At 44.7% G+C, this 11,935-nt stretch overlaps 1 protein-coding gene across 1 annotated transcript; it reads left to right on the top strand.

Moving 5' to 3' along the window:
* Nucleotides 1–9,292, top strand: C16H10orf53 (chromosome 16 C10orf53 homolog). Its single transcript, XM_059900678.1, is given in 3 exon segments — nt 1–97; nt 8,456–8,575; nt 9,228–9,292. Coding segments are annotated over 3 exon segments (282 nt in total).
* The last annotated feature ends 2,643 nt before the right edge of the window (nt 9,293–11,935 follow it).

Below are 11,935 nucleotides of genomic sequence, written 5' to 3'. Positions count from 1 at the left end.
ATGCCCAGGAACGCGTCGGTCATCATGCCCTAGGGGCCGTACAGCTCAGTCGGCCTGTCAGTGGAGCACCGCACCTACCGCCTGGAGGGCCTGCTAGGTAGGCAGCTGAGCGCCAAAGAGTCACCCAGCTGAGTGCGCCCAGGTGCACCCCAGCCTCTGAGCATCTGTGCAGGTCGTGCCCTCTGCCTAGACTTCCTTCATTCCTCAGACCTAGACCGAGTGCTACTTCCTCTGGAAAGTCGGCCCTAAGCCCCACAGCTGCAGGATGTTTTAGCATCTTCCTCTGGCTTCTGCTGCCTCAATATTAGAGCGGGAAGAAACATACACTGTGAGCCCACTGGGTGCTGGGTAGTAAATGCAAATTACCTGGATAGAAAATATTACATACCCTGCTTTACACATTGGGAAACTGAGAAGCAGGAATATTAAGTGACTTTTCGAAGGTGCGTGGCTGAAAAATGGCAGAGAGTCTGTCCCTTGATCATCCATTCACGCAACAAACCTTCACTGAGCAAGTAATATGTGTTGGACACTCTTCCAGGTACTGGGGACACACTGGTGAACATGATATGTGTCCTTAAAGTGACTGTGTCATTGTTGACTGCTAACTGACAGCTGTGCCAAGGCTCTGACACAGGAGTGTAATCATAGTGGGACCTGCCACTGGCCATAATTGGAGGGGAGAGGACAGAGATCTGGAAAGGTTTACTTGCCTGAATTACATCTGAGTTGAGCTTTAAAGAATGAGGAGAAGCTAACCAAGTAAAGAAAGAAAGAGCATTCCGGATTGGGGGACTAATATCTGCAAAGTCTGGAAGCATGAACAAATGACCTATGTATTTGTTGAACTGATGCGAAGATGAGGCTAGAGAGGTGGACAGGGGCCAGATCCTGCAGGGCTGTGTAGTATTAGGCAGGGGAATGAAACTGTGGCTGCTGTGAGTAGAACAGATTAGAGGGGGCCAAGAATGGAAGCAGGGAGACAAGGGACTGTTGTGGTGGTCCAGGGGAGAGATGATAGTAGCTTGGACCAGGACAGCCTTAAAGGGGTGGTGGGTTAAAGTAAAAGTAACAGTACTCCCTAAGAGGGTGGAGATGGGAGGCGAGGTTCCGGGGGCTGTGCTCCAGATCCAATCAGTGTCTGGCTAGAAAACCCTAGAGTTCACAAAAACACTGTTTGAACTAATAAAAAAAAATCAGCACAGTTTAACTATACAGACTCAACACACAGGACTTCCCTGGTGGCACAGTGGTTAAGAATCCGCCTGCCAATGCAGGGGACACAGGTTCGAGCCCTGGTCCGGGAAGATCCCACATGCCACGGAGCAACTAAGCCCGTGCACGACAACTACTGAGCCTGCGTGCCTAGAGCCCGTGCTCCACAACAAGAGAAGCCACCACAACAAAGAATAGCCCCTGCTCGCCGCAACTAAAGCCCACGTGCAGCAACGAAGACCCAATGCAGCCAAAAAGTAATTAATTAATTTAAAAATATCAACACACAAAAATCAATTGTAATTCTGTAACTAGCAATGAACCGTCTCAAAAGGAAATTAACAATTCCATTTACAATAGCATCTAAAAGAACAAAACACATATGAACAGATCTAACCAAGGAGGTGCAAATCTTATACACTGAAAACTACAAAAATTGCTAAAAGAAATCAAAGAAAACCTAAGTAAATGGAAAAATATACCATGTGCATGGATTGAAAGACTTAATACTGTTAAGATGACAATACTTCCCAAAGCAGTATACAGATTCAATGCAATTCCTATCAAAATCTCAATGGTGGTGTTTTTGCAGAAATGGAAAAACTCATCCTAAAATTCATAGGTAATTTCAAGGGACTGAGACTAGCCCAAACCATCTTGAGAAAGAACAAAGTTGGAGGTATCACACTTACTGATTTCATAACTTACTCAAAGTTACAGTAATCAAAATAGTGTGGTACTGTCATAAGGATAAGTATATAGACCAATGGAATAGAATCGAGAGTCTAGAAGTAAACCATCACCTTTATAGTCAATTGACTTTTGTCGTGAGAGTCAGGACTATTCAATGCGTAAAGAACATTCTCTTTAACAATTTCTACTGGGGAAAGTGGATATCTACATGAATATATTTTGAATGAAGTTAGACCCTTATACCATATATAAAAATTAACTCAAAATTGATCAGAGGTCTAAGTTTAGAAACTAAAAAACTCTTAGAAGGAAACATAGGGGCAAATCTGAATGACCTTAGATTTGGCAAGTATGTCTTGAACACCAAAAGCATAGGCAACAAAACAAAAAACAGAACAATTGAAATTCATTACAGTTAAAAACTTTTGTGCATCGAAGGACACTACTAAGAAAGTGAAACGACAATCTATAGAGTGGGAGAAAAGATTTGCAAATCATATATCTGCAGTCAGGACCTCTCACTGTCATTGGGATGCTTAATAGGCATCTCGGACCAATATGTCCAAAATATCTAAACCAGCCTCCTAATACTCACCAGTGCCTCCTGCATTTTTTCCATCTCGGTTCATAGCAGCGCCATTCTTTCACCTACTCAAACCAAAAACCTTGCAGGCATCTTTCTCTCCTCTCTTTCCCTCACACTCCCCATCTAGTCTAGCAGCACATTCTGTTGGCTCTATCTTCAAAGTATCCCGACAGAATTCAACCACGCCTTAACCTCCCTGCCACCACCCTCGGCCTCTTTGTCCAAGCCACCGTCAGTCATCTCTTGCCTGGATCACCGCCCTGGCCTCCTCACTGAGCTCCCTGTGACCACCTTGTCCCCTGCAGTATGTTCTCAAAGCCAGGTGTTGCCATTAAACCTGAGTCAGAGCATGGCCCTTGCCTCCAAGAGCATTCTGGTTGCTCCTTCAGTGACCTGCCAGGCTCCTGATGACTTCCCTGACCTCATTTCCCCCTGTTGCTACTTACCCTCTCGGACCAGGGCTCGACCCCGTGTCCCCTGCATTGGCAGGCAGATTCTTAACCACTGCGCCACCAGGGAAATCCCTGGTCTTTTCTCTTTACTCTCTCAGCCTTCAGGTCTTTCTCAAAAGTCACCTTCACAGACAGGTCTTCCTTGAGCATCTCCATTGACAATGTCGACACTTCCCTCAGCCTCCCTCTTCCTTATCTCCCTTCCCTCCTCTTTTATTTCTTCCTAGCACTCATTAGTACCCAACGCAACATACATTTCACCTGTTTCTCTTGTTATCCTTCTCTCCTACCGGGATGAATGCTTCAGGGGCTCAGGGATTCTTGTTTGTTCTGTTCTCTGCTGTGTCCCAGAGTCTGGAACTGTGCCTGGCATATCTGAAGGACTGATAAATACTAGTTAAAATGAACCTGCATGGAGCGAATGCTGGAACCACAGAAGGTGAGACTGTGGAAGAAGCAAGGGAAGTCAGAACCAGGCAGACCACAGGACATGGGCAGTGGTCCCTCTGAGGGCTGCAACGGTAGGAGAGAACCTGGAGGTACAGAAGGCAAGTGAGATGAGGATTTCAAGAAGAAAATAGCTAATAGGCACCAAACTGTTAGCAGGAGTTATCTCTAGAAAAAGATAAATCCATGGTTGATGAAAGACATAGAAAGAGTGTTCCCAAAGACCTGTGATGGGAGGGGAAGTTGGCACAGTAACTTTGGGGGGCAACCTGGCAGTGTCTTAAAATTTAACTGTATACTGTAGAATCCAGCTACTCCATTTCTCAATTTCATAAATATATAAAAACTCGCACATGTACATGGAAACATGCCCATGAAGATTTTCTGCATTCCTTGGTCATCTTGAAAAATTGGAAACAACCGGAAAAAGGAATGACTGGATATATTGCTGTACATCTGTCACATGAAACGCAACACGGCAGATCTGTGTGCACTGATGGGGCTGGATTGCCACAACCATTGTGTTAAAGGAATAAAGCATATTCCTGAATTTTATGTACACTATGAGCTCACTTCCACTGAAAAAGACAAAAGGAGGGGGAGGGGAAGAATTATAGGCGATTTTTAAATCTATGTCCTTTACTTTTCTGTAATTTTTAAGGTTTTTAAGAACTCATCAGTCTGCATTACATTTATAATCTGATAAAATTTTAGAGTTTAAAATATGTTTTTACCAGCACAAGTGTTTTAAGAAGCAAGAAAGGAGATAGGTCAGAGCATGAATCTGCTGGAAGGGTGGGGGAGAACTGGGTGAGCCATTGAATGTGCTAATGGGTCTTCGCCTCTGAGGATGCAAGTTCAGGAGAAGGTGGGCAGAGGCTCCGACTGCAGGAGGTAAAGGGATGGTAGAGATGAGGAAATAGAGAGCCCAGGCAGCTCTTCCCACAGTAGGGGAGGGGAAGGCGTATTTTAAGAGAATCAAGGGGAGAATTTTTATGGTTGAAGGAGACTTGAGTATTGCAAGGTATCAGCAGGTGGTTGATTTTTAAAGTTAGCTTTGTATATCCCTGAATGGTAGTTCATATAATACTGGCAGCCAACATTTACTGAGGGCTGGTGGCAAATGCCGGGGTGTTAACAGAAGCAAAGCAGGGAGCATCTGCTCCCCTTTCTCTGTTCAACACTCCCCCCATCACTTTAGACCCAACTAACATCACACCAAGCACAGAGTGGTGCATTTGCAGGCTCTCATTTGTAAAATCTGCCTCTGAGTTCTGTGCATTTCTTTAAAAATCATAGCCCTTTATCATTTCCCGAAACCCTGCTGGCTTTGGAAATATGCCTGATCTCTCCTGAACTTACCATGCCTTAAGCAATCTGAAAAGTTTCTTTCTTTCTTTATTACCCATGAATTATAATAGCTTAGCAAAAATGTCCTGACTATGGCCTCAATACTGATGAAATTAAACTAACTAATGCTTAACAAGAAGTGTTAATTTCCCTCGCCATGGTTGTGCCTTGCCTGCTGTACTTAAGTCTGCCAAATGACCTGCTAAAAAGGAAAAGACTCATAAGAATAGAATCCATCCTTATTTAGCTAAGTTGCTCTGTGTGCCATCCTCCTGTCCCTAGCTACGCATTAGCTACACACGTTAATAGTCATTGGCTTTGCATCTGTGCCGAGCAGAGGAGGGGGAGATGCCTGTCTGTTTGCCTTGACTTCCTAACCAGCAACATGTAAATCATTTGCAGGTGGCGCACAATTCCACCAGTACTGAGAAGAGGGAGACTTTTCCATATCCCTCCAGCTCACCCAGATCCCCCTTGAAGAATGAGATGCCACTTCAAAGAGTCAGGCTTTCTGCGGGTGGCCTTACAGATTCTGGTTGATTTATGCTGGAGTTAGCCACTGCCTTTGCAAAGACTTTGTTGCATGGAGTATATTTATCTGACCTTTCTTTGAATAGACAACCCATAGCAGCTCATAGGAAACAAATGGGTCCTCCATGTAGAGAGGTGGCATTTGGATGAGCTGCAGGAATTCTGGTGCTTCTCCGAGTTTGATCCCTTAGGCCTGCACTGGCCGCCCTACAGCTGGGCTCAACACATCCTGGAGTGGTGAGAAGGAGACAGGTATCCTGAGGATGAGTAGATGAAGTAGACTCGGAGGTGGCTTATCGCTTTAATAAGACTCAGATTTACGTCACTCGGGGTCCAAAAGAGTCGTTGGAGGTGCCCAGCGCCATTAGGAGCTTGTTTATTCAACAAGCTGTATTAACACCAGGCCCGGGGTGGGGGGGCGGGGAGGACGTACTGTGGTCAGTGAAGGAGACACGGGGCTTTGTAAGGCAAAGTGAGGACTGACATGCTCTGTTGAAGAGGATTTCTTCCTGTAGGGCTTCATTTGCTCAGATGTTGAGGCATATTCCCATTTTTGGCACTGCCGCCACCTCCATAGGGTGGGTTATTCGGTGGATTAAACCCTATTTCTTAGGTAAACCTTGCCACGAAAGAGTGCTGCTGTTCTCATAAAACAAACCCCAAACGCAGATGTTACATGAGGCTTGGTGAGATGTGCTCTGCAGGGAAAGGGCCATAGCAGGCTGTGGGGTACACACCTTCCCGGGTCTCCTTCTACAGAGCCCCTCCTCCCTTACACTGTGGTCACAGGGACCGGCCCCAGGTGGAACCTGCACCCTTCTCTGCAGAACCCCCAGGATTTAGAGAGCTGGTATTGTGTGTTATCAGAATAGAGGTAGCACTTTGCCCCCAGAGGTGGGGTGTAAAGTGGGCATGGAGAAGCTGTTTTGTTCCTGATTTCTCCCAGTCAAATTGAAGTACATGTCCCAGGAGCGTCTTCAGACAATGCAAAGCCAAGGTCATGGAGGCCAAATTGCCTCCTACCTACCAGCTTGCAGCTTTTCCCTCTCTGGCTATAACTCCCCTCTCCAGAGGGGGTGCTGCTGGGGGGAGTATCTGATCCCCAGAAATCTCTGCCCACAAACTGCCTTTATGCCTCCCTGGACGATTCACTGGCCATTCCAAACTGAGTGGACTGCTTCATTTAAACAAGTCTCTGGTCCAAACTGAGTGCCTTCCTCTAAAGATGTTTAAGAACAAGACACTTAAATAGGATACAATAACATAAATATGCCAGAGAAAAAGATGCCGGTGTTCTGTAGAGAGAGGTGTTAGCAGTCAGTCACAAGGACAATTAGGGCCACCACTGGGTGCCCAAGGAGCACTATCTTGTTAATGGAGATCCTCGCTGAGTTGCTTTTTGAAGTTCCTTTCCAGAAGTGAAATTAAAATCACGCAATTAAAATGTTCACAGTTGGGGCTGGATGTTCTTGAACTGATTGAAAGATGAAGAAGTGGACATGGCAACATTTTGAAACAGCAATTGTCTCTGTAATTAAATGCAATTAACTGACATAGCTGTTTGCTTTTCTCCACATAGGACTGATTGAAATGCTAAGACTTTAAAAAACATGCCCACCATCTGATTTCTCTTTCCATTCTAACCACAATTCTCACCAACGAATGAAGACTGCCAAAGGTGGTGATTTAGTGAACCAACTCTAACACTGAGGTTATAGGGTGAACATATCAGGAAACATGGGGAGAAATGTGCTGGAGAAAACAGAGCTCCAGGCTGTTCCATGCACATCATTTCTCCTAAACCCATATACCCTTGCATTTCCACAATAGAGAATAAATCGAACAATTTTCCCATAGCTGATCTCTAGAAAAGGAGCTGTTGAATGTAAGTAATAACCAAAATGCAGATTCCAAAGGGGAGAATAAAAATTTAGTCCATTAGCTTTAAAAAATTCTTTTCCCTGATTTTTATAGAAAATCTAGAATATGCTAAAAGAATTTTTTTTTAAGTTTCTCATAATCTCACCACAGAGAGATAATCACTGGATATTTTCTTTTTTCCTAATATATACACATTAATTGCACTGAATACATATTTTATTTATTTAGTTAGTTAGTTAGTTAGTTAGTTATTTAGTTATTTAGGCTGCACTGGATCTTCATTGCTGTGGGCAGGCTTTCTCTAGCTGCAGTGAGCAGGGGCTACTCTTCATTGAGGTGCACGTGCTTCTAACTGCGGTGGCTTCTCTTGTGGCGGAGCACGGGTTCTAGGCGCACAAGCTCAGTAGTTGTGGCGCATGGGCTCTAGAGAGCACTGGCTTTGATAGTTGTGGCGCACGGGCCTAGTTACTCCGCGGCATGTGGGATCTTCCCAGACCAGGGATCAAACCTGTGTCCCCTGCATTGGCAGGTGGATTCTTAACCACTGGACCGCCAGGGAAGTCCCTGAATACATATTTTAATATATATTCTACATGTACCCTGATTTTTTGCTTATATTATGATTATTTTTCTTGCTATTAAAAATTTATAAACATTTTTGAAATGTCCAAATAAAATCTCATCATATGCATTTGCCACCATTTACTTGACCATCTTCCTATTATTGGGCATGTAAGTTATTCACAGTATTTTGCTATTATAGTAGTACAGAAGGGAATATCTTGTTGCAAAAGTCTGTATTTCTGATTTTTTCCTTAGGGAGCTTTCTTATAAGTGCAATTTCCTGGGCCAGAGATTAGAATCATTTTTTAATTCTAATTTTTGTGAGGCATTTGAGGCTTTTGGTATGTACTTCCAAATTGCCCTCCAGAAAAGTGACCAATTTGTATTTCCATCATCAGGGTAAGACTTTACCTAATTCCGTATATCCCCTCCAACATTGAGCATCACCTCTATAAGAAAGGCTCAAAAACTTTCCCTAGAGAAAGCTCATATTTTCATTGATCATATGGCTCTGGGGTAAATCACAACCAAAACCAAAATTTTTCAGGTCTCTGGCTGTGCTTCCCAGCGAAGGGGAGGGCACATCGGGGCCAGTGCCAGGTGGGCACCCACCAGGGATGTTGAGTTACAGCCATGAACAACTGGAGAGCAGACCAGTCGCTGCCATCCATGAAGACACCTGCATATCAGGTTCATCGGTCCCCATGGCACCCACATCCTTCCCCATCTTTTCCAGCTGTGTTGGCTAAAGATGGACACCAGACCATCCTAGAGAAGATAGAAGACTGGAATGTGGTGGAACTCATGGTGAATGGAGAAGTTGTCTTCCACTGCAACATCAAAGACTTGGAGTTTGGTAAGCCCTTCCCACCAGCATTTTGCCTTCTCTGGGACACTTCCATTTCTAGTTGAAGTGGTCGATGTGTCCTGCCCATATTCAAATTGGGTTTCTCTCTGAGTTTTAAATTCTTACTCAAAGCCCCATGCTCTGTGGCACATGAATGAGCGCATCCTAAACCATACACAGTAAAGTGCTTGATGCTCTGGGCTTCTTCCCAGAACGCTGGAAACAGAAGAGGGATGGAAAGAAAATGAAGTTTTAGCTCTAGACGTCAAATGGGACTGTGCAAATTTAGGGAGAATAGGTTGTTTCGTTGTTTTTCATTTTAATAATGTGTGTTTTATTATTATTTACCTTGAAAATGGTTTTTGTTCTGTTTGATTATTCTATCTAGGCTAGCTAAGACAATCAGAGTTGATATGCCGGCAGTGTATGGCATCATCAGCTACATTCTATGGATTTCTTTGCCTCAGAGAGCTTCTGGCTCAGCAGGCTGGCATCATGCATGCCTCACTCTGCTCAAAGTAAAAGCTTTCCCAATCCACTAATACTCTATAAAGGCTGGGACCTTTGGAAATGCTCTCCTAGTGGAAGCCGTATGTTTGTCTTATATGACATGACATTGTATATAAAGCTGGCTAAAAGAAAATTATATCTATTTCCCTAGGAGGCGATGGTAAACTAGACCCACTGTGCAAAGAGGCCAGGAGAGCCGTACTAAATACCTACTGATCTCTTCATTGGAACAGGCATCTGAAGTCAGCAGAAGAGCAGGTGCCTCCCGCCGTTCTGCAGTACAAGCAAAAGCGGCCAGTCCAGGCCGTGGATGCTGGGCTCAGGCAAGGCAACACCCCCTGTCCCTCAGCCTGCACAGCCAGGTTTCTCACCTGACTGCAAGGAAACGGGGCCCGCAAAAGTAATAAAACCACACCATTTGCAGCATCTCTCAATCTCAACCCATAGGGAGAGCCCTCCAATATCAGGTACACGTTGAGCTGAAGGAAATAATAAAAGGTAATCTAATAACAAAGCGCCATCCCTTGCTAATAACGCAAAGTTGCCAGAAGCATCAGAGATTCCACTCTATAGCAGTGAAGAGCTAGGAAGAGGTAGAATTAAGGATAAGGCAGGAGGGGGATGGTGGGAGGGAGAATAGTGGGCTTTGAAAATCTGAACCAGAAGTTAATGTCAGTATTTGGAAACCTGCCTATTCCTACAGGTTTACTTCTTGCTCTCAATAGAATAATATTTAACATTGTAATATATAATTACCTAATGACAAATCTTCATTTATTTTCCTTTAAAACAAGAAAATGATCTGCCTTCTTTTGCATTAGCCAATCCAACAGGCTGGTCTGAAGAGGGCCCGAAAGAGGCCGGGACAGAAGCGGAAAGTGGCTCCCTGTCTCTTTTCTTGGAGGAAAACACAGCCAGCGGAGTTAAAGAAGGGTTTTAGCTGTGGTCAGTGTCAACCTCAGCCGTGTCAAAATGACGTTCATTTTATTTTCAGGATCTTTGCACCAAACTGTAGCATGCATTCTTAGCTGTAGAGTAAAGGAGAAGGGAGAAATGCAGATATTGATCTAATGATGTTAACCGTGAGGTCATGGTAAGAAGGCATCACAGAAGAAAGCTGGATTCCTTCACAGAAGACTCCGGGCGCCGTGTTTGAAAGAGAAGGGCTTTCAGGGCCTGTCACGGGCAGCGGCTGGCTCTGGGTGCACAGCCCGCAGGGATGCGGGGCCACCCTGCTCCCTGCAGCCTCACTGCACCTGGGGAGCCATCCTTCCCATTGCTCCAGGGAACCTCAAACCCCCCTGCGCCCCAGAACTGCAAAGGCATCTGGTACTCCATGAAACCACTTGGCCAAGTTCTTTCTCGCACGTGATGAAATAGGAGATAGAATTTTCATTTTCAGCCCAAGTTTCACTTTATCAGATTTCATTCAGAGATTACGAATCACTTAGGATGCTGGAAATATTTAATCATCTTTGCTGAGAACCTGAGGCTAAAAACAAGTCTTCTTCCCGGTGTCTGGTGCCGGTTTTCACACGTCTTTAGTAACCCTGGATTTAGTCCCTTTCTCTCAAAGATCAGTTTAAGTTATTATTTGTTTTCATATAAACATTTCACTACAAAAGAAGTACATTTTCATTACAGTAAAATGAAAAACTACAGGTAAAGATAAAGTATAAATTTGATAACATTTTGGTTTATTTCAGTTGGGGTTTCTTCCATTTATATCTGAATGTTCATTAAGAGCTAGACTTACATAGAAATGGGGCTTCCCTGGTGGCGCAGTGGTTGAGAGTCTGCCTGCCAATGCAGGGGACACGGGTTCGAGCCCTGGTCTGGGAAGATCCCACATGCCGCGGAGCAACTAGGCCCGTGAGCCACAACTACTGAGCCTGCGCATCTGGAGACTGCGTGTCTGGAGCCTGTGCTCCGCAACAAGAGAGGCCGCGATAGTGAGAGGCCAGCGCACCGTGATGAAGAATGGCCCCGCTTGCCGCAGCTGGAGAAAGCCCTCGCACAGAAATGAACACCCAACACAGCCATAAGTAAATAAATAAATAAATTAATTAATTTAAAAAAAAAAAAAAAAGAAATGGATTTCACCAATTTGGGATCATGCCGTATGTATCCAATTACGTACTTTTTTTTAAAACTTAATGTTTTATGTTGAACCTCTTCCCATGTGACCAAAACATTTGCTGACTGTCTAAGCATTCTATCTTGAACCAGGGAAATTTCTTCCTGCTTGAATGGTGCTTCCTACTTTCACTGCCAAAAGCTCTTCTGCTGGGATATAAAATTGCAGGCTTTCCCATCTGCATTTGGTCTGGTAACTTCAGCTCCTCAGGCTCCAGGACCCCAAAGTTAACTGGTACAAGGGGTCTACCCTGCAGCCACCTTGCCCTCCTCTGACACACCCTCCACCCTGGCCTGTATTTTGTCTCAGAGCAGCGCCCCCATACACCCAACCTGCTCTCCTTTCCCCCACGGCCAGAGCAGAAGGGCTGGTAAGGGGAGGTTGCACACGGTTCTAAGAAAAAACCAAGTGCAGAAAGCTTCTGGGAGATCCTGTGCCCAGGGCGCTGTGTTCCAAGTTAGATCAGAATGAAATGATATATGAATCAGCACTACTGGAAAAAGCCCCAAGGTTACCTCTGGGCGGTAGGCTTGGAGAGATGGGTGGGGTGAGTGGAGGGAGGAGGCCTGCAGGACTATCATTTCTTCCTTTTTGTAAATGTTCTCAATGGTGGAATTGATTTTTACTTTGCATATGAGTGTGAGAGTGTGTGTGTGTGTGTGTGTGTGTGTGTGTGTGTGTGTCTGGGAGGGGGGTACTTTTCAAATAAACATTTAAAATAA

The sequence above is a fragment of the Balaenoptera ricei genome, chromosome 16, assembly GCF_028023285.1.
Source record: "Balaenoptera ricei isolate mBalRic1 chromosome 16, mBalRic1.hap2, whole genome shotgun sequence".
In the NCBI taxonomy this organism is placed as follows: Eukaryota; Metazoa; Chordata; class Mammalia; order Artiodactyla; family Balaenopteridae; genus Balaenoptera; species Balaenoptera ricei.
This window is presented reverse-complemented; position numbering and strand designations above follow the sequence as displayed.